Genomic DNA, 27,886 nt, shown 5'->3' with positions numbered 1-27,886 from the left:
AACTTTTCTGAACAGTTTAATCCAGAGCTACTCCTGAAATATGAAGATGATTCTGATCTTGGAACATTCTGCTCCCATGGGGATCTGAAAGAAAGCACCATTAAAACACTTCCAACATCAGAGAGTGTGGCTTTTGAAGCAGAAATACCCCATGTTTCAGAGTTTACCAGTTATGAAGACGGCAGCTTTATAAGGGCTGCTCAGCAAAACCTGTCTCAAATAGATAACATACCTTCAGAGATGAGTGATTTGACAGAAGGATCATGGGGAAGCGAAGAGACATTAACTTTTTCTAAACCTCTTAATGTAAATGTAAATGAATATGAACGAATCCAAAATGAGAATTGCTTGGAAGTTCAAGTTCCACACAACCTCTTTAAAAAGGATGGCAAAACAAATGACTATTCCAGTTCACTTAACGAAGATAACAGCTGCTGTGTCTCTTTAGCACATTCTGAAGCGAGTGAGATGGATTTGAATGATGAACAATGCAAGCTATGGAACAAATGTACATTCCATAGACTGGAAGATCAGCTGAGTGCAGGGACTGACCCTCACAAATTAATAGCAACTGCAGAAGAGCCTGTAAATGGGTTGAAATGGGAAACACACCATGAAAGGAAAACACATAGTGAAATAGAAACCAAGGCAGATTCTGAAAATTTCACTGTTCAAGATGACTGTATGTTAAATGGCAATAATGATCTAATGCAAAAACTTAGAGTATCTTCAAATATGCAAGAGAGGCCTTTAGTTCTGGAGGAGTCTTTAAGTATCCTGCAGATTGATAAAGCTAATAGTCAGCTTGAAACAGAGAGACTTCCTGCATCAGTTGATGAAAGCGATGCTAGAAATGTAAAAATAGAAACTAGTCACACTGAGACATCTACCAGATCAAGGGGAGGGAAATCAGGATTCTACGAAAACAGCTCTTTACCCAAACAGAGTACAATGGAAACCATGTGCCCTCTTAGGCCTTTAATTTCTGAAGTTTCAATTCCCTGTGCAGATCTATTAACAGAAAGTGCAAAGGACTCTGCTCCCCAAAATGGCCAGCAGAAACTGAACGTTGAGGTGGAATGTGCTTCCAGATCAGATGCCAAAGACTCTCTGACTTGTACTGATGTAGGTGGGATTTGTATTGACCCCAAGCAGGTAGACAAATATGCCGCTACTCCTTCGTACGAAATACCTCTGGCCTCTGTTAACGATCAAGAATGCGACCAAGGCAATGCAAAGCATGTATTGGATCTGATGGAAGATATATTAAAGGAATCTGATAACACACACAAAATGGATGTGGGCGATTCCCAAGGTGATCCGCTTTGTCCATCTGCTCCACTAAGTAGTTTGTTTTCATCTGCCAAGTTTACAGATGATCAGGAATATCTGATGGGATATTTGTGGATTAATTCATCTTTTAACAAAACGAATAGCTCATGCAATGCTAGTGAGGCGCTCCAAAATGAAACTGGCGACGTGACCATTCCTTCTTTTGAAATGGGAGGATACCCTTACCAGTTGCTAGTACAACAAAACAGTGATATCTGGGGATGGCAAGATAGAGATGAAGGATATGTAAGTATTTCACCATCATAATTTGATTCATCAGGCACTTTTAAAAAGAAGTTGCTGTAATACAAGGTGAAGATTTTGATTTGATGTATGATATTCTAAAACTCCAGCAGTGTTTCCATTTGTTTGAGTTAAGCCACTGTCAATTGCTAAAATGGAGGCATACATAACAGCACATCTTGGTACCTGTGTTGTGGCAGGCATAGACATCTCTTTTGTTGCCTCTCATCCATCCTTAGCCTCTGAAGGTGGCCACAAAGTTGATATTTTACAACTTACTGTAACATTCTCCCTAAAACAGATTGGAAAAATGCTTGGGTTAAATTTTAATACATTATTGATGAGCCGATTTTTATCACTGCCCTCAGAAGTTTGAACTTGGAAGTAAATAATTGTGTCCCTATACCTGCACTCCTATCTGAGAGCTGAAGGACGAGGATTTGAAAAAGCATCTTGCTACCATTACGTTGTAAAATTGCTTTTAGCCATTTGTGAGCAGTAGCTTTGTAACAGTGGTCGGGGTCTAATTGAGGGCACGTAAGTGAGCCTCACTCGAACGCAGGAGGACTTACTTCTGAGTAGGCTATGTATGGGATTGCAGTGCACATGTCTAGTCTGGGCAATCCCCCCCCCCCAAGCACTTGTGTGTAGAGAATTACTGTAGTGCTAACTTGGTTGCTGTAACTGCTTTGAACTTGGGCTGTTGCAGGATTTGCTGCCATGTTTCCATGTTGAATAGAGGGGCGCATTTCATTCATTTTTTTCCAGAGTTTCTTGGGGCACAGCTAACTGTTGGAAGCTGGACAGCACCAGCGCGCTTTCTCTTAATCCTTTTTTGGATTTGTGTTTTACTTTTCGTTGCTGCCTCTGGCAGTGGCAGCAGAGCTCCTCAGTGGCAGCCAGCCAGCAATATTATGTCCCTGGAACATTGCTAAGCAAGAGGTAGCATGGTTTGATTGAGGCTGGGAGGACTATGGGGGGAATACTCCCAAGGCTCAAGTCCTATGCCCTGCTAGGATTAAGCTCCATCAAACACAGTGGGATGTGCTTCTGAGTAGACGTGTGCAAGATTGCATTGAAACTGAGGAGGGGAGTCTTCATCACCACAAACTTGAGCTGGCTATCAAGGCCAGCCAAAACTTTGATGGCCCCTGCCCTTTCCTAATGTAAAGGAAGACATTTCTCATAGAATCACACTGGTCAACAACAAATTTGTTGTCTGTGTTTTTTCAGTTGATTTAGGACGAATCTGATGCGCTGAATCCAAAAATCACATTGGTTTTGCTCAATCAGGTCAAGTTTTTGAGCTATGGGCACATGTCATTTTTTTACGGTTTTGTTCACATGTACGCTTGTTTGGAGCATTTTAGAAGAAGTTGGTGGGGGTAAAATGCCATGTCGAATAATTGTTTTGATTGGAAATGATTATTTTAATGACAAGAAGTATTCAGGTCCTATAGTTCTGGGTGATTATGTCGAAAAGGGATCAGTTTGAAGTCATAAAACCTCGAAATCTTCCATAAATTGGTGCGGCAAAGCATAAAGTTGGGGGATCAAAACTAAGTTAATGGGGCAGCCGCCCCACGAAGTGTATAGGAAACTCCACCCGCGCATGCACCAACTTATGACTAATGACTTATGGGTGGACCAATGGCAAGAGGAGTCTGAACTTTGGAATTCCCATGGTTTGGAGGGAGCCGACAAACCATGTCACTGACTGCTACTTCTGCGCTGTTGATGTGACTGGGATCAACAGAAAGAACCAGAGCAGCCTCAAGTATCCTGATCTTCAATCAGCACGTTGTCCTGTAGCTCATTGTGATGAAATTCCAGTGCCTATCTTCGGAGAACTTCCTGACATTAGTGACGAAGATGCCTCCTGTGTTGAAGGACATGAAGAAGAAGAAGTGGTTCTTGAAGATGATGCTCCACATCCACTTTCCCAAAACGAGTTGAATGATCTAGTTCACGACCTCAGCTTGTCAAAGGACTCTGCCGAACTGTTGGCATCCAGATTGAAAGAAAAAAACCTCCTCTCTGACAGTGCTCGCATCAGCTTCTTCCGCAACAGGCATCAAGAGTACCTCCGTTTTTTCTCGGAAGAGAAGGACTTGGTGTACTGTGCAGATATTGCGCAGCTTCTGCTCAAGCTTGGAGTGCCACAGTAGGAACCCAAAGATTGGAGACTGTTCATTGACAGCAGCAAGCGATCACTGAAATGTGTTCTGCTACACAACAGCAACCAGTTTGCCTCTATACTCCTGGCTCACTTGAGTACACTGAAGGAGAACTATGAAGCGGTGAAGTATGTGCTGGAGAAAATTGGTTATGATCAGCGTAAGTGGTTTATTTGTGTTGACCTGAAGATGGTGAACTTTTTATTGGGACAACAGTCTGGCTTCACCAAGTACCCATGTTTTCTGTGCATGTGGGATAGTAGGGACCGTGCTCAGCATTACACGAAGAAGGACTGGCCTGTGCAGGAAGAATTGGTGCCTTGCAAAGAAAGGAACGTCATCAATGACCCTCTGGTGGACAGAGACAGAATACTCTTCCCACCGCTGCACATCAAGCTCGGCTTAATCAAGCAGTTCACCAAGGCTCTGGACAAGGATGGTGACTGCTTCACTTACTTGTGCCAGGCTTTTCCAGGATTGACCATGGAGAAGTTGAAAGCTGGCATCTTTGACAGTCCTCAGATCCGTCAGCTCATCAGAGATCCAGAGTTCGGAAACTCAATGAACGAAGTGGAACTGGAAGCGTGGAAGGCATTTCTTCTGGTAGTGAAGAACTTTCTTGGCAACAATAAGGCCAGAAACTACGCAGAACTTGTCAACAACATGCTGACTGCTTTCAGAAACCTGGGCTGCAACATGAGCGTCAAGATGCACTACCTATTTTCACATACGGACCGGTTTCCTGAGAACCTGGGTTCAATGAGTGACGAGCAGGGGAAGAGATTCCATCAGGACATGAAAGAGATGGAGACCAGGTATCAGGGTCGCTGGGACGCAGTCATGATGGCTGACTACTGTTGGACTCTGAAGAGAGACCTCCCTGCTGCTGAGCATTCCAGGAGTTCCAAGAAACGGAAGTTCAAGCCCTGAAGTTTGAAAAATGGTGAAGCAACATGCAATTTACGTGTACTTACCTTTATCAATGCCCACCATTCAGTTTACAGTAATCAATGTTTCTATCAGGTAATCAATATATGTTGTTGGAAAAACATTTTTTTTCTCTTAAAAACATATTTAGGATGATATATGTTGACAAAAATCAGCTGATAATGCCACAGAAATGTAATTGATTTTGTCACAAGATCTGATTTTTTTCAAATCAACATAGCACAAAAACCTGACCTGATGGAGAGAAACGGATGCCATTTCCTGATTCAGCAGTGCAAAAATACCCTAAATCATTTGTAGAAATCTAGACAACATTCAGAAGGTAAAAAATTGTTGCCCAGTGTCATAGAGTTGGAAGGGACCCTGAGGATCATCTAGTCCAATGCCCTGCAATGCAGGAATATGCAGCTGTCTCTTACAGGGATCGAACCTGCAACATTGGCATTGTCAGCACCATACCTACTGAGGTATCCGAGCATAGATTTGTTTCTAGGTTTGTTGCTTAAAAACTATAGAGCAATGATGTTTGGAATCATAGAATCATAGAGTTGGAAGAGACCACAAGGGCCATCGAGTCCAACCCCTTGCCAGCAGGAAACACCATCAGAGCACTCCTGACATATGGTTGTCAAGCCTCTGCTTAAAGACCTCCAAAGAAGGAGACTCCACCACACTCCTTGGCAGCAAATTCCACTGTCGAACAGCTCTTACTGTCAGGAAGTTCTTCCTAATGTTTAGGTGGAATCTTCTTTCTTGTCGTTTGGATCCATTGCTCCGTGTCCGCTTCTCTGGAGCAGCAGAAAACAACCTTTCTCCCTCCTCTATGTGACATCCTTTTATATATTTGAACATGGCTATCATATCACCCCTTAACCTCCTCTTCTCCAGGCTAAACATGCCCAGCTCCCTTAGCCGTTCCTCATAAGGCATCGTTTCCAGGCCTTTGACCATTTTGGTTGCCCTCCTCTGGACACGTTCCAGTTTGTCAGTGTCCTTCTTGAACTGTGGTGCCCAGAACTGGACACAGTACTCCAGGTGAGGTCTGACCAGAGCAGAATACAGTGGCACTATTACTTCCCTTGATCTAGATGCTATACTCCTATTGATGCAGCCCAGAATTGCATTGGCTTTTTTAGCTGCCGCGTCACACTGTTGGCTCATGTCAAGTTTGTGGTCAACCAAGACTCCTAGATCCTTTTCACATGTACTGCTCTCAAGCCAGGGGTCCCCCATCTTGTATTTGTGCCTCTCATTTTTTTTGCCCAAGTGCAATACTTTACATTTCTCCCTGTTAAAATTCAACTTGTTTGTTTTGGCCCAGTTCTCTAATCTGTCAAGGTCGTTTTGAAGTGTGATCCTGTCCTCTGGGGTGTTAGCCACCCCTCCCAGTTTGGTGTCATCTGCAAATTTGATCAGGATGCCCTTGAGTCCATCATCCAAGTCGTTGATAAAGATGTTGAATAAGACCGGGCCCAAGACAGAACCCTGTGGCACCCCACTAGTCACTCTTCTCCAGGATGAAGAGGAACCATTGATGAGCACCCTTTGGGTTCGGTCAGTCAGCCAGTTACAAATCCACTGAGTGGTAGCATAGTCAAGACCGCATTTTACCAGCTTCTTTACAAGAATATCATGGGGCACCTTGTCAGAGTTTTGCAGCAGTTATTACCGCTAAGGTTGTTATTAAGAGAGATAACACATGTCTTGTTATGTTTGTGGTTTTGTCTTTATTTTGAAAGGCAGGCAAGAGCCAAAATGGTCACAATTTATTGTGGAAATTATCCTAGACATAAATTGCTCATAACGATACCAATCGTGCAAGCCTTAATTCTTCAAGGGAATTATTGTGTAAGGGGAATTGTTGCACAAATACACCCATCTTATCATTGTTAGGATATTTCCGTTCCACCTTAAAAGGGAGCAGGCTGTGAGTCACAGAGTCTGCGTATTTCCTGTTCACAGGATGTTTATGTTTTCTGTTGCTTTCGTTTCTCTCTCTGTGTCGTAGACACTAAAGCAGGCAGTCATGTTTTTCTGTGTTCTGATCAACGCTGAATAAACTTGTAAATAATGCTCTCCTGAGTGCAACTTTTGGCCGTGCAATATCTGCTGATAGAGTGTGCATGAGCTCTGGAATGTGGCAAGCTATTTCTAGAAACTCATGTCACTAATTGTTGATACTGCGTGACTACGGGAGATCAATGGATCGTCCGGCAGCCGGCTTGGGGGCCATGATGGACTTTGTCTCCCTGGCAGTATCCCAACAATCATAACCACATGATTAGAAGGTTGTAAAGCATGCATTGCAATAGGTAGCTAGTTCAATCATTTATGACATGATGGAAATCTAATCTTATAGTGCCATCATCTTTGAGGACATTTTCATAGTTGTACAATATAAGCTATGAATCCTTCTTCATACCTTGCCTCAGCCCATGGACTTGCTAGGGGGCCTTAAGAAAACTCGTATCAATCACTTTCTTTCCCCCTTCCTCTGTAGTAAGAATATGTTTGGACATTCCCTTACAGAACTGGTTCAAAGATTATGGAGTTAACATCCGCTTTTGATCTTGCCAATGCTTAGATTTACGTTTACCTTTACTATGGCTCCTTTTTTTATATATAATGTTTGTTTACTGCTCTGGCATGGCAGAAGGAACATTGCCTTCTATTTTTTACTAACCACAGCTTAGCCTTAAGTCTGAATCTGGACAACCTGCAGTTAATCTTAACTACGAAGCCTGTATTTTTTTAGTAAACTACAGTTAAAATTAACCACAGTTTAGGGCTCAGATATAACACTAAACTGGGGTTGTTGTTATTATTATTATTTATTTAAAAAAACAGATAGAAGCTGCTAGTCTCCTCATAGTTACACCCAGGCATGGGAAAGTGTGCGGATCCAAGGCTCACATCCAAGCATCCTCCTAATGCTAAACCATGGAGGGAGGTAGCGCATGAATGTCAGACTTGCACAGCCTCATATTGGTAACACTAAAATGTGATCTAGTGTAACCATGTGAATGCAGCCACTGTTGAAAACCAGTTGGATGTCTCTATTTGGTGGGGAAAGTGGAGTATAAATCTGATCATAAATATAAATGAAGCCTGGGTGGTAACTTTCATAAATGGAACAGATCTTTCCTGACTCTTACCTCCTGCAGCTTCATGTAGTCTCATCCCAATTGAGTTGGGTCCTTTGGGAAAGGTGTAAGATTATTTTTTTTTTGGGGGGGGGGGACTGCCGATGGAGGAGAGACTTGTCGGAAATACCTCCTTACAAGAGTACAACAACTTGGAATCTAAGACAACTGATGTCACTTCTTTGAATATTCCAAAGAGCTATACAAATGATAAATGTGGATGAATTTGCCTTGACAAGTAATGTAGGTTGAGTTTACATAAGCACCGAATGGTCTCTAGCCGCAAGAACTCTTATTCCACTGCTGTATATCTTTTAACCATTTGTGAGTTGCATTTATAATAAGGAACCACGTAAAATGACAGGCATTTAGTTAACAGAGCGTAACTCAATTGTTATTTCCTAGGAGTCGGCCAAGGTTTCTGAACTAAATCCTAATGCAAAAGTATGGGGAAATCATATGTTACATGTGGAAGCAAGCGGGGCTAATGATGGTGGCGTGAGCAAAACCTGGGAAGAAATAGCAGATCATCCACCAGATTCCTGCAAAGAAGGTACGATTCTAGCTGAGTGTGCTGGTCCTCTGAGCCTTTTCTTTCTAATTTAAAGCAGGTAAAGAATTTCTTGGTTTGTGACTCCTGCAACTTTTTCTGCAGGGTTGGAGGCCAACGGTGATGGTGACAAAAAGCACCAGAATGAATCGTTAACAGAACTGCAAGAACCATCACTGACAGCTCCACTGTCAGACCAGACAGATATGAACCCTTTGGCTCTAGATCATTCAGAGTATGAATCTATACACGAAAACACTCAGACAGGTAAGAAAGAGGAGGCTTCCTTGTATGTTTTTAAAATGGTTTTCCAACTTACAAAATGACCCCCAGTGTTTATCCTAAATATGTCTTTGACAGGAACTTATAAATTACAAGCTACTGAAGAAATTTACCTGAGCAACACTGAATTATAGGCATTGCTACAGAAATGATTAAACAGTAACAATAGTTGCTTGTAGGAATCCTTGATGCATAGTCTGAAATAAGTAGTGCCTATTAATGTAACAATTTTACCAGCACATTTGCATGTATTTATATGTGGGGCTCAGTCTGCTTCATTTAGGACAAACCACTGTACAGTACATTTAAAGAAATACCAGATTGATCATGTGTACAATATTTTAAATGTTCAAACTCATCTCCGTCATTAAAAAACAATCTAAACTTTGAAGTCTCAACAGCCCAGACAATGCTAGGAACTTTGAACCTTCAGTGTCTTGGGAAGTGAATATATTTACTAGATGAACTGAGTATTTTATAGGATCACAGGTTGTAGTGTTGACATGTTATCTTGGAAGTCTAAGTTGTATAATGAAAAGTGCCTACAGTGCATAATTCAGGAGTAGTACTCTCTAGTTCCCACCATCCCTGACCATCGGCCATGTTTATTTTAAATTTTTTTTAATGAAGATTGTGTTCTTTGGCAAAGGCAAGAAAAGCTGAATGATTCACATTATGCACATTTTATTTGCATAATTCAATAATATTCTGCTTTTGCTGGTTACAGAAAAAGACAAACTATGCAGGGCATTAAATCTGCTCACTGTGCAACCCACACATGACATTGCCTACATGGTATCAATACTCCACAATCTCAGGGCCAGAAACTTGCTCTGTAGACTTCTGCAGATAGTGTCAAATACCGTGTTTGCAGGGTGTGAACATAGGATTTCAACCAATGCACAGCTCTAAAATTTTTATGCAGTATATAGACTGAGGATAGATACCACCTGCCTGGGGTACTTTCTGTTTTAAACTAATGTTATTGGGGAAACCTAATAACTTGTCTAGGGAAGTCACATTGCACAAGCATTTTTCTGTTGTGCAAACAGGCAGATATCATTGGATGTTGTTCAGTGCAGCCTAACACTATAATTCTTGTGTCATTGCTTCTGAGTCCAGAAAAGGAACTTTTCAAAACATTATATAATTCTCTTATCCATCTTAATCAATTTGGAGCTCCCTACTGCTTTTTTCCAACTGATAATCTAAGTTTTTACTTAATAGAATATTAATAATAATAATAATAATAATAATAATAATAATAATAATATATTTATACCCCACCCATCTGTCTGGGTTTCCCCAGCCACTCTGGGCGGCTTCCAACAAAACACTAAAATACAATAACCTTTTAAACATTAAAAGCTTCCCTAAACAGGGCTGCCTTTAGATGTCTTCTAAAAGTTTGGTAGTTATTTTTCTCTTTGACATCTGGTGGGAGGGTGTTCCACAGGGCGGGTGCCACTACCAAGAAGGCCCTCTGCCTGGTTCCCTGTAACCTCACTTCTCGCAATGAGGGAACTGCCAGAAGGCCCTTGGCACTGGACCTCAGTGTCCGGGCAGAATGATGGAGGTGGAGACGGTCCAGGTATACTGGACCGAGGCCGTTTAGCAAAAAGAATTTAGCTCGTGTCTGCTGCAATGTCTGATGGCAAGAATTTCCATTGTAGTACCAAACACAATGCTGGCTCATACACCTGCTGTTAAAATTATAATGAATAATGCAACTTTCTTACATAAGAGTTTCATGTTGGTCTTTGTACTTTGAAGCTAACAAATGAATATTTTTTTCATATTATATCATGGTGCTATGCACATATTTCAAACTGCTTTCTCCGCAGTAATATATTTCAAGTTTTAAAGGACGTTTGAGATACTTGTCTGCATTGAGTGTGTAAAGGGTGTACATAACAGAGCAGAAAAAATAAATACTAGAGGCCTTCTTGATAGCTTCCAGATATATAAAAATATATTCCTGTTCAAATATTTACATATTTTACATCACCCTTATTTCTTAAAAGCTATTGCAACTGGAAAGGAATCCTAACTAATTTGTCAGTTGTTTATGTACTGATGGTTATATAAAATGATTGTTGCTCGGCTTTTCAATGGAGCCAATCTTTTCTAATGAGATGGGGTGGGTAGACTGTGGATGCAAGCAACCCTTATGTGTGTCTAAGCTCCACCAAAGTTTCTGCTGAGTCCGTATATTTAGGATCAGGTGCAAGATACTCTTTGTGTCATGAGTTGATATGAAGGGTACTTTATTTAACCTCTATTGCCATTGCAAATAAGGTGACCTTTGACACTTGAAGGAAATGTCTTTTTATGAAGGCTTGGTTTCCCCCCTGACTTTGTCAAACTCATGTCTTCCATTTCTAGGAGGTAAAGAACAGCTGCAGTCAGAAGGTCAGGAAGACTTGCGAGAAGTATTGAAAAAAACACTGGAGTTCTGTTTATCTAGGTAAGCATAACATGTATTCAGTAGTGACCACTCATGCTGTATTTATTTAAAGCATTTTTGTTGGTAGCAAGAAAAATAGAGATATATACAAAATAGAATTCTTAGATGCCAATATCCAGGTTTGGGGGAAAATATTCTTGCAAAATATGCAGCAAAGCAAAGCAAAATCTGCAGCATAGAGAGAGACCACTCATTTGATAAGTTAAAAAAGGTTGATTTATATACTCACAAAGGACAGGTCCATGTGCTTTTCCATGCAGCATTCAGTAAAGGTTGCACAGGCATTAAAACGTGGCTTAGTTATACTGGTGAAAGTTCCTAAATTATTGGTGTAGGAATTTAAGAGAGACCTGTTAGAGTGATTGCTTGGAGCAAGCAGCTCAGATCTCCCAAATTGAGCTTCTCAAGTAGACTGTGAGGTCCAGCGATAAGGCTTGATTACATTCCTCCCAGGTTGGAGGGGAGTGACATAGCTAAGCCTGCCAGGCCAGCTTACTCTATGGCATCAAACCCTTCATGCATTAATTAGACTTAAGCATGTTGGTTATCCCACATTTTTATCCCGTTCTTCATAACAGAAAAGAAAAAGGCTTCCAGAGCAGTTTACAGATATTTGCCTTTTAGGATGATAGGTTAAGTCATGTGTGAGGAATCTTTGCCCTTTCAGATGCTGCTGAGCTGCAACTCCCGATCAGCTCTAGTGAGCATGGCCAATGGGCAGCGGTGATGGAAGGGCAGTTCAGCAATATCCGGAGGGACACATGTTCTCCACACCTGGCTTAAGTAATCATTACTATGGAATAAGTCACTTCCCATTTTCACTGCTAAGTGTTAACACAGGAAAAAGTGTTGTGGCATCTGGATTTAATAGAAGTTCATTATCCATATATGAAGTGGGCTCAGACCTTGAGAAGCATGGGAAGGAACCAAAATTCTACAGAGTAAATCCATAGGGAATCTATTAATTTTTTTCTCAGTTAAATATGTAATTTGTTTTTCTTCTTGCTTTGCTAATTTACATACTAAAGCCTGTCAAGATAAGTTGGTTTTTTAAAAAAACCAAAGCTGCCACTCACTCATTCTATCTGCAGCCAGGTTTGTTTACAGTGCTTTAGAAAACAGTAACTATTGAGAATAGACTTAAGTCAGTTGTGGCTTGTCATCTGTAGCAGGAAGGGTGGGGTTTTTTTGGGGGGGGGTTGGCACTGATACCTCCTGTATGCTGATTGTTTAATGTACGGAGCTGCTTGGCTGTTGGAAATCTTAACTGAGCTGTTTTCAAGACCAAAACTTCAAATACTATCCATGCATGAGCCTCTGTGACCCCATACTTCATTTGATGGGAGATAAAATATACCTCTCAACATCTGGAGATGACAGCTGGATAGCTCAGCTGGTTAGAATGTGGTGCTGATAACACGAAGGTTTTAGGATTGATCCCAATAAGAGACAGCTGCGTATTTCTGCATTGCAGGGTGTTGGACTAGATGATCCTTAGAGACCCTTCCAGCTCTACGATGTTTTGAACAAACCTTGTCTGTGTGTGAGCTACAGAGCTAAACTCAGCGCACCAGCTACATAGATTCATAGAATTGTGGAGTTGGAAGGGACCTCAAGGGTCATCCAGTCCAACCTAAAGTGGCCTATTATGGACTTGATGGATCTTTTTGCTGTTCTGTTTCCCTAGCGCTGTAAAACAGGTGGGCTGCATCCAGTTTGGTGCATCTTATGTTGAAAATCCCTGCTTCTCTCTCTCTCTCTCTCTCTCTCTCTCTCTCTCTCTCTCAACCCAAGCAACAAAGCTAAGATAGTTTCATAGGTAGCTGTTTCCTTCACTCTAGTAGCAAAGGGAATTTTAAGTAAATACATGACAGTTCCTTAATACAGTCATACCTCGGGTTACAGACACTTTGGGTTGCACAATTTTGGGTTGTGTACCGCGCCAAACCTGGAAGTACCGGAATGGGTTACTTCTGGGTGTTGGCGCATGCGCAGAAGTGCTAAATCGCACTTTGTGCATGCGCAGGAGCGCCGAATCGCAACCTGCACATGCGCAGACGCAGCACTGCGGGTTGTGGACGCTGCGGGTTGCAAATGTGCTTTCCGCACAGATCACATTCGCAACCCGAGCGTCCACTATACATAGATGTTGATCGATAAGAAAGTCAAATGCAACTTTTTCGCTTGTGTAAAGATAAAGAAAGGAGTTTTATAATGAAGACTCTGCTTTCCTTCAACAGAGAGAATCTTGCCAGTGACATGTACCTTATATCTCAGATGGACAGTGATCAGTATGTGCCAATAATGACAGTAGCAAACCTTGATCACGTCAAGAAGCTGAGTACTGATATGGATTTGATTGTTGAAGTGCTGCGATGTAAGTAATTGACAAAGCACCTATTTTTGACTTGAAGATGAATAGTGAGTTTTTGTTCTGTGAGGTGCATAGCATTGGGGGAGGGTTGAAGCCAGTGGGTGAGTGCAACATTTAGAAAACTGTACTTAAATGGCAATAAACCTGTCATAGCAGTAAATTCATGCTTGCAGGGAGGGACCTGCCATTTAATCTTCTGTTTTATACAATAGATTTATTGGAGAATGCCCCTCTGTCAAACTGCTCGACTTGGGTATCCTAATGATACTGCTGAGGCTTTCTGCATTGTTGCAGTTAAATGTATATTCAGTATGTGGCTTGTTTAGCTTCAGCCACTACAGGCTTTTCTAAGTGGAAGTTCTCCATGGTTGGTTTCAAAAGATACCTAACAGGTTTCTGCTCCAGCACACCATTTGCAATTTTTATTTAGCAGTTTACTAATTAAACCTGTCAAACGTAATTTTTTTGTACCATGGCTAAAGTATTTGAAAGTAATTACCATTGGGGTGTGAGGCAGTTTGGAATCTGATAAGTGAAGTGCTTGATTGTCACTCCTGGTGATTTGTTTAGTGTAGTACCAAAGAGTAGTATTGGAATGTACACTCTTTCATTTCAAAGTGGGGAAAAGGGCCATACAAGATGGACTTTCTAACAGAATAAGACTGGTAGGAGTGGGTTCCCCCCTCTGAAAGGCTTCACTAAGAGGTGTGGTGAACACTCCAGGAGCCAAACTGGTTTATTTCAATTAGGGGCTTGAAAGATCTTTCCCAAAGTAAGATGTTTGCCTGGGAGACTTGACTGGCATGTGCCACGTTTGTACACATTTATTTACAAACGGGAGATGAATAAGGTAACAGATCTTACTCTAGTCCTACAAAACTGCAGTGTGTGCAAAACAAAGCCTTGCTTAACTGATTGAATTCTAAGTAACTGTGTTGTATGTGCCTTCCCCTAGCATTGCCTTTAGTCCAAGTGGATGAGAAGGGTGAAAAAGTCAGGCCAAACCAGAATCGCTGCATTGTGATTTTACGTGAAGTACCTGAATCTACTCCAATTGAAGTAAGTTCCGCATACAGCAGTCAAACGATTCACAACATGCTTTAAAAAAAATCCCACCCACCTTGGTTCTATATGGCTACAGCTTTAATTGTGACTCTCTCAGCTATCACTTGTGGCCAAGTAAGCTTTTCTTCCATATAATATTTTCCAAGTAAGATTTTCTTCCATATAATTGTGCATTCATGATATCACTCACAACTTTATAAAGCATACTAGGAAAACAATCCCACACTAAACCAATAACTAAATACCTGTTTAAAAGAAAATATTGAATTGCCACTGAGATGCCATTTATACCTTGTCAGAAAGACGTTTCTGGAGCTTTCAGACAGTGAGTGCCTCTCTACATGCTTCCACCATAAAGTTAAGGCTGCTCCTGGAAGACAGATTCCAAATCAATAAATGTAGAGCAATGGACAACATTTTGAGTGAAGTGTTCTAACTAGCTCACTGACAGCAGAAGAGATCAAGGAGGTTGAATAAATGCTCTTTGAAGAGAAAGGGATGTTTTAAGAAATCAAAAAAGTAATATTGGTGTTCATATGCAGAGTGATATTAACAGGAAAACACAATTTCCCGAGTCATAAAGTTTGACTTAGGAACGTCAATCAAGGGTGTATCTGCTGTTAATCTGTTAATTGAAGGTGAACACAGTATGTCTTTGTATTTACAGTTCATTGGGTAGTATCTGAACTGTACTGGAATAGACCCAATTGGAAACAATGGACTTTAAATTAGTCATAGGTGTGACTTAGTCAGGTGCCACCCTGAAATTGTTTAGGCACCAACATCAAACCTTTAGGTGGCAGCCTAAAGAAATCAGGTCCCTGGAATGATGGGACAGTGTCAGTACCCTGCTCCATAGCCCGTTTTTGTTGAAATTAAGGATAGTCAGTTCTAATGAGGCCGTTACATTGCTTGGTCCTAAATGAACCTTCTGTTGTACTTGTCAGTGAACCCTCTTTCCTCATCAATCTTTTCTTAGGAGGTCGAAGAACTCTTCAAGGGAGATAACTTGCCTAGGTTCATCAACTGTGAGTTTGCCTATAATGACAACTGGTTTATTACATTTGAGTCTGAAGCAGATGCACAGCAGGTAGGCTCTCACTTTTTTGTTGCGCATATTTAGTTTGTGTCAGTTATCGGTTTTGGAGATTGATTACGGTGACTCTTGAGGTGGTGTGAACAGACCTCCACAAACAAAGTTGGTCCGTAATACAATGTTCATGTAAGAAATGGCTGGAAGACATCATATAGTTGCACAGAACAGCAGCCTTCATAATTCAGAGAAATTCATTGTTGTCTAGTCATGGTTTCCATAATTAAGTCTAGAATCCATGTACTTCTTGGAAATTTTAAATCCTACTAAAAGCAGTGATTCAGCCAACTGCTGTTGATTACGATAAGTCTTAATTGTGCCTTTCTTGTCTGGGCTGCTCTCAAAAGCTGGTTTAGACCTAGAGTGGAATTTTTGAAATGGTGTAAGTAGCTTCCTGCTGCCATCTTTACTATGATTTTAGTACCACATATGATCATTGGCAAGCAGGGTTAAAATGAAACCTGATAATGCCTCTGACCATATGCTGAGGCTATATGTCTGTAATCCAGTATAAACCTGAATTGGACCCAAGTATTCTTAAATAGGGAAGAACTGATATTGTTTGTGTTAGTATCTGTGTGTGCATAATGATACACTTTTTCTTGTTAACTTACTACATCTGCTGCCTTTCACACAAACTTATTTTTCACTCTTAAAGGCTTATAGATACCTTAGAGAAGAAGTGAAAACCTTCCAAGGAAAACCAATTAAGGTAAATATGTTTTGTTTTTAGTGTTCACTGAAATACTTCTGAAAGTGGTCGTCGTTCTCTAAGGCTGATTCTTCTAAGAGCATGCTCTTCTGTCTTCTAGGCAAGAATAAAAGCAAAGGCTATAGCTATAAATACATTTTTGCCAAAGAATGGATACAGACCTCTGGACATGAACATCTACACACAGCGTTATACAACATCATTTTACATACCTCCAGTATACAGCCCCCAACAGCAGTTTCCACTGTACAGCTTAATTGCCCCACAGACGTGGTCAACAACACATAGCTATCTTGATCCATCACTGGTAAGCACTTCAGAATCATTCCTTTGTTGCTTTTTAAATGTTCATGCTGTTGCTTAGTCTTGAATATAACCTGGGCATACTAGATTCAGTTTATAGCTCCATAGTAACTGGTGTACTTCCTGAATCTGTTTTACGTACTCTTACTTCTCAACCCATATATTAGCATTACACCATGTTCCTCATTTTTAGATAATTTTGTAGCAGCAAGTCGGAGTAGCTAAGGCCAATGAGAAAGGAAGCCTCTTGAATTTTTTGAATTCTGTTAAATCCCCTTCAGTGTAAATTGAAGTGATGATAGGAACTAAGGACTTGATTATTTATCCTCATAATCTTAAGACCAGGTGTTACGCTCAAGCTACTTATTAAGTAAAATTGCAGGGCAGAATCCTCATTGCATTTCAGACTTCCAAACTACAAGCAGTGCATAAGAGGTTTTGACCTCAGCCTCTCCCTTACATGCTAACTTTCTGCAGACACAAAATGTTTTTTATGTAAAGGAGCAATTGGTTTGAGACATCCACGGCAGTTGACTGTACATCCAGAATACATAGGTCTTACGAGGAAGTATGCTTCATTCTCCTTCCTTTTTGCAATCCAGTGGCCCCAGGCACATGTTGAATATTCTCCATGCAAAAGGAAGATGGGTAATTTGGAAGAGAAAATTGGTTGAGACACAGGACTGGGCTGTTTCTGATCATAACCTCACTTCTGATGAGTACTTCAGATAGTTTCCTTGGAATTCATGAAAACTGTCCAGAATACCCATATTTTTTGAGAACCCATAGCATAACACTTGGGTCAGAGATAAAAGGCAAAAACATAAAATAAAAATGTTAAGTACATAGCTGTCAACTTACAGATTTGAAAATAAGGGACCAGCAGCCTTGAAAATAAGGGACCAGCAGCCTTGAAAATAAGGGACCTGCAGCCTCACCTGTTCCAGGCACTCCAGTCTTCCTGTCCTCCTGCAGTCTGGTCAAACTCATGCTGGTAGCTTCAAGAACACTGTCCAACCAACTTTGTAACCAGAGGTTCAACTGAATAGAATCTGAATCACATGCACCACAAGGCCTATGCAGCCTCAACTTAAGATGGCTCCCCGGCCTGGCTTTGCACTGCAAAGTTTGCAGCAGCACGTGCAACAAAATGGCATCCAACATTCAAAAAACCCCTCAGCTTGCATTAACTAGCCACACACAAGGCATGCAAGCTCCACCCCCCAGTCGTTCTTAGACTTCTTATTGGGTGAGCAACACAGCCAAGCAACACAGTTGGAGCCTCCCTCCTCCCTGGCCGGCAGGGAGGGAGGGAGGGAGGGAGAGGAGCTGCTTCCTTTGAAATTTAAGGGACATTTAAGGGACATCCATCAATAAGGGACAGCAGCGGGACATGGCGCTGGAATAAGGGACTGTCCCTTCAAATAAGGGACACTTGACAGCTATGTAAGTATGCCTTTTTGAATGCCAGTTGCTGGGAATCACAAGTTGGGGGTGGGATGTACTCAGATCAGGCTTTCAGGTCTCCAAATGCTTCTGGTAACCTCTAGGTTAGATTACTGCAACACATTGTACATGGGGCTGTCTCTGAAGACAGTTCGGAAACTTAAGCTGGTGCAGAATTCTGTGGCCAGGTTGCCTACCGGAGCAAGACAGTTTGAGCATATTACACCAATCTTGGCCTGACTGCACTAGCTGCCAATTATTTTCTGGGTCCAATTCAAAGTGCTGGTTTTGACCTATGAAGCCTTAAACAGCTCAGGGCCACAATTATGTCAAGGACCGCAAACCCGGGCCTTGCAATCATCATCTGAGGCCCTTTTTTCATGCTCCCCCTCCATAAGAGGTCCAGAGGATGGCAACGCAAGAGCAGGCCTTTTCTGCGGTGGCTCCCCATCTGTAGGATGTTCTCCTCAGGGAGGCTCACCTGGTGCCTTCATTACATATCTTTAGGTGCCAGGCGAAAACATTACTCCATAACCAGACCATTTAAATGTGTGTTTGGCAGGGTGATTATTGCTTTGCTTTTGTTTTATTTAGTATTTTGTGTTCTCATTTTGTATTTTTATGTTGCGAACCACCCTGTGATCTTCTGAGGAAGAACGGCATACTAAATAAATTAACTAACTCAACTGGCTTGCCACTGTGAGGACTGGATCCTGGTCTAGCTGGGCTATACGCCTGAGCCAGCGAGTGCTGATCTTAATGTAAAAATCAGTCCTGTGAGGTCATTTCAGGAACTCTTGAGAGTCTCTTAAATCTACAGCTGTGTAACTTGCAGTACTTCTGTTCCATAGGTAACACCGTTTCCAAATACTGGATTTATCAATGGTTTTACATCTCCTACTTTCAAGCCTACTACTTCTCCACTGACTTCACTCAGGCAGTATACTCCCAGAAGCAGGCAAGTTCTGGAGATAAGTTTTCATCTTTTGCGCTAAGTTATATATGTCATGGGAATCTGTTGGAATGGCATTTGCCAGGAGTATGCATCACTTTGGGATGTTCACTTCTCTTGAATACTGTGGCCTGTCCTCACTTTATAATTGTATAAAGAACCATTACAGTGGTACCTCTGGTTATGAACTTAATTCGTTCCGGAGGTCCGTTCTTAACCTGAAACCGTTCTTAGCCTGAGGCACCACTTTAGCTAATGGGGCCTGCCACGCCACCGGCACACGATTTCTGTTCTCATCCTGTGGTAAAGTTCTTAACCTGAGGTACTACTTCCAGGTTAGCAGAGTCTGTAACCCGAGGTGTTTGTAGCGCGAGGTACCACTGTAATTGGGTTTTTTTATTTTTAAAAAACCCAGACCTTAATTACAACCCTGGGTTATGTTAATGTTACAGTAGCAATTTGAACAATTGATTAAGGGAAGTGGCCTACGTGACCTCCCCAAATGGAAATCTATGCTGCTAGGAGGAATAATAATTTGACAAGAATTGCAGGCGTTTTGTCTTCATGAAGTGCTGTGGCCACAGATGCGGCAGGCTTCTTCTAAAAGAGACATTGTTGGCTTCTAGAGCCAGAAGAACTGAACTACATGAATGTGAAGCGGTGGGAGGAGAGGGGATGATGGCTGGGGGGGAGAATAGAGTCAGTCCTGCAGCTGCAAGGTATTTAATATCCCCAAGGGCAGGTACGTATAGAATAACCGCTCTCTCTTGACTGTGGTTGAAAGATGGGAACGGACCGTAAAATCACATACAGTGGTACCTCGGGTTAAGAACTTAATTCGTTCCAGAGGTCTGTTCTTAACCTGAAACTGTTCTTAACCTGAAGCACCACTTTAGCTAATGGGGCCTCCCGCTGCTGCCGCTGTGCCGCCACTGCGCAATTTCTGTTCTCATCCTGAAGCAAAGTTCTTAACCCGAGGTACTATTTCTGGGTTAGCGGAGTCTGTAACCTGAAGCGTCTGTAACCCGAGGTACCACCGTACCTTTACCCCAGAGTAAATTCCACCCTCCCATCTTATCCACTGGTCCAGGCTAACCAGACAGAGAGTTAACCACAGTTAAGATTGATGCCAAGATCTCCGTCGTGGTTAAGGTGGGCGGAGCGCACATTCTCATTATGGAAGCCATTGCATCTACAGAAACACCATATAAATAGACTTTGTAGAAGTAAATGTATCTTCTTTGTAGAAGATAGATTTTGAGAAGAAGACAATTGTTACAACTTGTCCTGATAAAATTACAGACCTTTGTCATGTTATGTAATAAAGTTTCCTTTGATTGCTCTAAAAGATCACGCCACATTTTCCCATGAGTGTTGGGTGGATTCCTGCCACAGCCTGAACAATTTATGTATTCGGTAAACATTTGCCTTATGCTATAAAAGGAATAGCCTTTAGAAAGTTCTTCAGCGAGGTTCTGGAAGTTGTCTGCAGATTTTGCACGATGGTTTAAATTACGTCTTTTGTTTCTCCCCCAGAAATCCCAGCAAATCACATCTACGGCATACAATACCCAGTGCGGACAGAGGGCCAGGACTTTTAGAGAGCCCTACAATATTCAATTTTTCTGCTGACCGCTTAATCAACGGTGTCAGGAGCCCGCAAACAAGGCAACCAGGGCAAAACAGGACACGGATGCAAAGTACGACAAGTTATACCAAGCGCGAAGTGGGCAGTGGGCGAGTAGAGCCTGCTGCTTTAGACTCATCCCCAAGCTTAGGTAGAGGAAGGTGAGTACTGGAACATTTATTAAGCACTTTTGTTGACTAAGTACTGCTCAGAGCTCAATTAAATCATGTGTTTCCACCATGTGGGAGTAATGAAAAGTGGAAGATGAAACCCCAGGTGAGGAGGGAGAGTGAATTGCGGGGAAAGAGAAAAGAACATAACTTTTAAAAGCATTTTTTAAAAGGGTTTTTGTATAAATGAGAGGCTGGGAAAGAAATTCCACAGGTGAGGTGCATCTAAGAAAACAGGCGTGCAAGAACTGAGAAGATGCTTACTAACAAAAAGATTAGAATCTGTATTGACACAAAGAATTGGCAGACTGAAGTGAGTGGGAAGATTTCTGATGGCTACATAAAGAGGACTGCAACAGTTTGGAATGCTTCTAGGGCAATGAGTCCAAGAGAGGGAAATAATTGCTTGTAGAAAGAGGCATTAACATGATGACAAGTCGAAGTGAAGAAGTACTGAACTAAAAGAAGAAACATCTGGTTGCGAAAGTGTTTTGGTGTTAAACTAGAGTCCATATCAAAATATGGCAAACTATATTCAATCTAATAACATATTTCTGTTGCTTTAGTTGTTATATAACTATTTACAATTTGGAAGTTGCAATTTCGCTTACTTATTTATCCTGGCTGCCTTCGGTTATGGAGTCCAAGACACTGCTCATGTGGCTCCCATGCAGGTACTGGCTAGGCTGAGACCTGCTTAGTTCTACCAAGGTGGTGACCTCATTGGCCTTCAGACCTTGCCCTGGGATCCTAGAACCTTTGTTGCTTGGTGCTCTGTGATGACAGGGAGAAATTGTGCTCAGAATGAAGACCGCAAGCTGACTGCATCTGGTCTTTTCAGGAACACTAATACTTTATTTGGTGGGGGTCAGTTGATATTGCACGGGCTAGGGACAAGAATTTTAAACTCAGTAAGGAAGATCAGCCAATGAAGAACTGGAGGGCACAAAAGACATATTAATAATCTGCCAAACATTCCTTTTGGTTTCTAAGCCTTCAGCCAGAGTGGTGAAACTGGAAATGTGGGGGGTGGGGGGGTGTTTTTGTAAGAGATGTTTTTTAGGAAGCCCAATTCCTTGCCAGAAATGTATTTCTGTGCTGCTTGAATGGTCTGAATAGGCATGGCTTTCTGTGTGTGCCATCATTGCAATGTAAATGCTTATTGGACCTTGCACTTCATTAGCATTGCTAAGCAGTGGTTTTCAACTTTTCCTCTTGTTTCCAATAGTAGTGCTCTGGACACCTTTTTATTTTCCTGCAAATCTATGAGATATTACATGTACACATGTGCACACAATTGAATTTTTGTCATTCTTCCCCTATCCCGTCATCTGAATGCTAAGAGCAGATTGATAGATTTCAAAAGCCTTTGTAGGTATCTGTTGTCAAGCTACTGTCTTACAGTCTAGCCCTTGTGCCTGGTGTTACTGTGCTAGTTCTTATTTGCCACTCCAGACTCTTATTCTATGAATGCAGTCATTTGTTGCTACCATTTGTAATACCAAAACTGCAGAGAGAAATGGAATCGAATGGAGTGGCTGGAACCCTGAGCAGAACTCAGCACTTCAGTCTTTTTGGTCCTTTATAAAAATCTATTACTAATCAGCCTCATGCGCATTGCCATTATTTGTTACTTAGAAAACATAAGGGAATTGTGAGACAGTTGCTTACAAAGGATTTAAGTCTCCTGTAAACTTGCAAGAAACCTCAAATTCCTAGTGCTGTAGATATTTATACAGGTACCAAGCCATGGTATGGATAGTAGAACAATGTAGCTTGCCTTGAACAAGGAGCACTGACACTATGCAAGAGAACGAAAGCAACTGCATGATGTCCATGACAATAGTGTCTCATACCAAATGTAAACGAACTGTGAAAAAGACACTATGAATAAAAAATGGAGAGGTTATTTGTACTTTTCCTTGTTTATATGTTTGTTTTGTAACACAAGGAAATCTTGAATAAAAACTTCTTTTTTACAAAAAAGAGGAGCAAGAGCACCATGTACTTGGCTGTGGTATAGTCAGCCCTTAATCATTTGAGACAAAAGCACAGAAAGACATGTTGGAAAATAGTGGTGGGGAATTTGTTAGTTTGTTTATATTCCCTCCTTTTTGCCTGATGGGGCTCCCCAGCCGGTTTTCAGATAAAAGCAAACCGAAGAAAGCTAACTGCCATTCTTCCAGAATGTATTATTTATCAACATATTTTTCATTGACAAAAACTGGAAAATGAAGCGGTAATGCAATCTTTGCAGCTTAATAGTTGAAATGCAGGTTATTTAATGTGTGTCAGGATTTCATTGTATTCTCTGAAGAACAAGAAGGCTGTACAGGTGAATGACTTCTATCAGCTTCCTATGCTTTAAAGTTCTAGCCAGAGAATAATGGCAGCACCTGTACTTTGGAACTCCCTGCCACTTGAGATAAAGCAAGCGCCTTCACTGTACTCCTTTTGGCGCCTGCTAGAAACATTATTGTTTAAACAAGCTAACCAGATACTTAGAAAGCTGAGGTAACTAATCTGTTTTAACTTTGCATGTTTCAAAGTAATGGCTGTGAATTTTGCTCAACCTTCTTGTTTTATCTGTTTGTAAACCGCTTTGAGCTTGGTTTTTTTTTTTTTTACAATCAAGTAGTGTGGAAATTTTAGGAATTATATAAATAAATATTCAGGTGAAGGTTACAAAGACTCAAGCTGGCAGCACTCCACAAGTACTGGAATTCCATTCCAAAACCAGGATCTGCCAGTTAGAAAGCATGCTGGGAAAACTAATTGCTTGCATTACCTTTACCTATTTAGCATCCCCTTGCTTTTATGAATAGGCAGGGTTAATTAAATAATCTGACGTGGAGGAAGTTACAGTGATGCAGCCAGGGAATTAAGGTGACATACAACATTATTCCACCTCCCTCCCAAAAGATCATATCCTCCCAGCGACTCTGTGAGGTTGATAGGCCAAGAGATAAGTGTCTGGACCCAAGGTCATGTAGTGAGCTTCTTACCAGCGATGCATAGAGCAAAAGTACCTTAAGTTTCTTATTACATTGATTTTTCTGCTTCCAGGAAAAACTCGTATGGCTATCGAAAGAAGAGAGAAGACAAGTTTACGGTGAGTTTGTTATGGCTGCAAGTATCATGAATGACATAGTAATACATGAAATGATTGACATGATTGTATGATATAAAATACAGTCAGTAGCTCCTGAGGGTCGTGAGGTGAATACCAAGGCAGAGTTATTTTTTTTCTTCAGGGTTACTGAAAAGCAGACTTTGCTAAAATGGTCCTCACCCAACCCGTCCACTATTTCTCCTCCCAGCCAACAGACTAGTCTGCTTTCATTGGAAGGAGAAAATCCCCATAACAAAATGGATATTAGATCTGCTTCTTTGTGAAGTTAAGGTCATGCAAATCCTCCTTGATCCCCATTTCCCCCAACCCTTGTCTCCTCTTGGTTCCTTTTTCCCTCCCAATTCTTTCTCACCCCTATTCCAAGCCATTTTCCTCCTCTTTTGAGGTGGCATCTTCTACACCGTGAGAGGTGTTTTGTGCATTGAGATGTGCCCCCCCTTTCTGTGTAGTTCCTCCCCCAATGACTGCATCTGGTTGATGACCAGCTTCCTTTAAAACATTCTCCATCTGTGCAATGGTAGAAACAGCCTTTTAAATGAAGTATGAGACTTGCAGGTTCTCCCGTTAAGTCTGCCATCATTTTCAATTTGCCTGTAGCAAACCAACTGGGGCCATGATCAAGCAAATTTGGTCTCTGTGAAAACATGTTTCCATGTGCATAGCTGACGTGTCCCTTTAGGTAAAGGGACCCCCAACCATTAGGTCCAGTCGTGGCCGACTCTGAGGTTGCGGCGCTCATCTCGCTTTATTGGCGGAGGGAGCCAGTGTACAGTTTCCGGGTCATGTGGCCAGCATGACTAAACCGCTTCTGGCAAACCAGAGCAGTGCACAGAAACGCCGTTTACCTTCCCACCAGAGCGGTACCTATTTATCTACTTGCACTTTGACGTGCTTTCGAACTGCTAGGTTGGCAGGATTAGGGACCGAGCAACGGGAGCTCACCCCGTCGCGGGGATTCGAACCGCTGACCTTCTGATTGGCAAGTCCTAGGCTCTGTGGTTTAACCCACATCGCCACCCACGTCCCTTGCACACCTCATATTTCACAAGTGCTTGAACATGAGTAGTTCACATGTGGTCATCTGAATCCTGGGCTGGGTCTATGTCTTCATGTATTTAAGTCCCTTAAAATGGTTTTTGAAACTATACAGATGGTTCACAAAGAACTCCTTTCATTTTTGTGGATAGAAATGATAATCTGTATGACTTACTTTTGTTTGTTAAAGAAGTCTTTGGAGAATATTGGGACATAGATGCATATAGCAGTGTGGCAATAGTTTGTTTGTTATTTAAAAAAAAAACAAGTAGATGACTAATGTTAAGATGTCTTTAAAAGTTCATAGTCTTTCAGTGAAGCCTAACATTTCTTACCTGGCACTTTTTTCTCTCGCAGAGAGGACAAACGCAGTCTCCACCACCACCAAAGCCTCCATCCCCAAGTTTTGAATTGGGACTGTCCAGTTTCCCTCCATTGCCTGGAGCTGCTGGGAATCTAAAGACTGAAGACTTGTTTGAAAACAGACTATCAAATGTGATAGTAGGAGGAACATCGAAAGAAAGAGTGAGTATGCAGTTGAACTGGGCAGGGGATCTGCAAATGAGGGCATCCCCCCCCCCCCAGCAATTGCCTTTTTTCTGCTTTGGGAAGCCTGCCTTGTGCTGTGAATCGATCTGCGACACTTGTGAAACATTTGTCAGAAAAGAGTTAATGCTAGGTTGCAAATTCATCTGAAGCGGGGCTGGCTTTTTAAATTGGATTTCAGTAAACTGATGTAGCTGAGTAACAGACAGATTTCTTAAACAAACCTACATCTGCTTGTGGAACTGGTCCAAAGAGGTTCGTATCAGTGGCCAGATGAACTTGGCAGTGACACAGAACCCTTAGTATCATATATTACGAGTTGGAAGGGACCTGAGGGTCAGCTAGTCCACCTCCCTGCAATGCAGGAATCTCAACAAGTGGTCCCCCATCCAATTTGAAACCACACTGGACTCTGCTTAGCTTTGCAAATCTGCCAGCAGTTTTATTGCTGCAGGACCCTCTTATTGATGATCAAAGAAAATCTGGAAGGAAAAGGGTGCTGTTTCAAGATATGGTTGTCATTGCCCAGATGCAAAGCTTATAACAACCATCTGTAAAGGTGCCACCTTCTACTTAATAAGATGAATAGTCAACCTTGCCTTAGTTTTAATACCCAAACAGACTTCTGAACGGTTTAGAAGCATAAAAGCCAACTACACAAATATACATCCAGAATTAAAATACAGTACTATCATCACTGACAAGGAGCTCTCCAGAGTGTTTGGTCAAAGGTTCTCTTGGACCTCTAGTGAGAGATGGCATCGAATGAACATGAGACCTTTTCACTTGTTGCAGAAATGACACCTGGCACAAAAAAGTAGCAGTGTGGGATTTTCCTGTTTGTGGTGCCAGCCAGTCATGCCCTCTTACAGCATGCTCTATTCCATAACACACACACCCCAGATATTTTGAAACCCCAAACCCTCCCCCCCCCACTGTAAACTTTGGAGTTCCCTCAGTCTCTGCTCCCTCTTGTTCATTCTGCCTGCATAAGGATCCACACTCAGAGAATTGAATTTCTCTTAGTATACACGATGGCTTGTGCTGGTCTACTCAGCTTTAGCCACTACCAAGCGCTGCAGTTTATTCGATACTCCTGCTTGGAATAAAAGGCTTGGGTGCAAGCAGCCCTGTGCAGAGTCCTGCCTGCTGAATAAAGCATTCTCACTAATCCCTTAAAACCACTGCTGAGGGTTATGGGTCATTGTGTGGTGTGGCACAGATGAAATCAGCATACAAAAGGCCAGCATACAACCAACTTGTTCTGCCAGCACAAGCATTTATGCTCATGCAACAGAACTTTCCTCCCTTCTTCCTCCTGCATGCACCTGCACCCTCTCCAAATCTGCGCTGGGATTGGCGGGTTGGGGGAAGGCCAGATTTAGAGGGCGTTTGTTCAAACAAGCAGTGTTCTGCATCCAAACCAAACAATTCCTAAACTTGTTTTGAGTTCTCTGGAGCTATTGCTCTAGCTCAGTGGTTCTCAAACTTCTTTCGCTGGGCCACACTTTCAGAATAAAAATTTGCTCACGCCACACCATTTTTTTATTGATAAGGAATACATTGGAAAACAAAAAGGAACCACTCCTAGCAATGCTTGATTTATAACAGAACACAGCTGCTTTATAATATGATCATGGGGCATCCAGAAAATATAAAACAATGCAGCAACATAAGAACATGAATCATTCCCACACACTTGATGCTCTTGCTCTCTTTTTGAAAAGATACCTATCGACACTCTGGAAATAAAAAGTATTTTGATACGATACTATACTACACTGAAATGTTTAACTGTTTCTTGGGCTCTGTTGGAATCTTTTTTCCAAGTCTGCTTCTATAAAGGCTTTGAGTGTATGTTGCCTTGAGTTGAAATGCATTTGAAATGACCCAAAATTCGTTTTCTTCAGAACCTCAGCGCGACTACTAGTACAAACACTATTCCATCAGGAGTTCCTCGAGAGCCTTTGTTGCCAGTTTCTTCTCCTCTACCCGGGACGTTTGAAAGGTCTCCTTCCCCATCCCAGCCTCCTGAGTAAGGACTTAATTATACATGGCTTTAAATATACTGCTCTGAATCAACAGTTTGCATTTTCCATCATCAAAAGGTTAGGTGTGACACTGTGTGAATAGCTCTTGAAAAATTCAGTTCAATAACACCCCATGTGTGACCCACAGCAGTAGTCTAGAATTTACTTTTAATCTTGCATGCTCAAACACTAACTTTAAGCCTGACTCTCAAAGAGGAGAAAAAGCATCATTTGCATGCATCCAAAGTGGGAGGAGCG

At 41.7% G+C, this 27,886-nt stretch overlaps 1 protein-coding gene across 1 annotated transcript in view; it reads left to right on the top strand.

The window, feature by feature from the left end:
• Nucleotides 1-27,886, top strand: part of LARP4B (La ribonucleoprotein 4B) — a 67,471-nt gene that overhangs the window by 34,354 nt on the left and 5,231 nt on the right. Inside the window, exons 3-15 of the mRNA XM_080974081.1 lie at nt 8,249-8,396; nt 8,499-8,660; nt 11,061-11,142; nt 13,383-13,519; nt 14,472-14,575; nt 15,561-15,671; nt 16,333-16,386; nt 16,487-16,693; nt 18,987-19,093; nt 20,624-20,875; nt 23,951-23,996; nt 25,410-25,577; nt 27,509-27,633. Coding sequence (XP_080830207.1) covers nt 8,249-8,396; nt 8,499-8,660; nt 11,061-11,142; nt 13,383-13,519; nt 14,472-14,575; nt 15,561-15,671; nt 16,333-16,386; nt 16,487-16,693; nt 18,987-19,093; nt 20,624-20,875; nt 23,951-23,996; nt 25,410-25,577; nt 27,509-27,633 — 1,703 coding nt within the window. The remainder of the gene's footprint in view (nt 1-8,248; nt 8,397-8,498; nt 8,661-11,060; nt 11,143-13,382; nt 13,520-14,471; nt 14,576-15,560; nt 15,672-16,332; nt 16,387-16,486; nt 16,694-18,986; nt 19,094-20,623; nt 20,876-23,950; nt 23,997-25,409; nt 25,578-27,508; nt 27,634-27,886) is intronic.

This window comes from Podarcis pityusensis, assembly GCF_964106645.2.
Source record: "Podarcis pityusensis genome assembly, chromosome: 12".
NCBI lineage: Eukaryota > Metazoa > Chordata > Lepidosauria > Squamata > Lacertidae > Podarcis > Podarcis pityusensis.
This window is presented reverse-complemented; position numbering and strand designations above follow the sequence as displayed.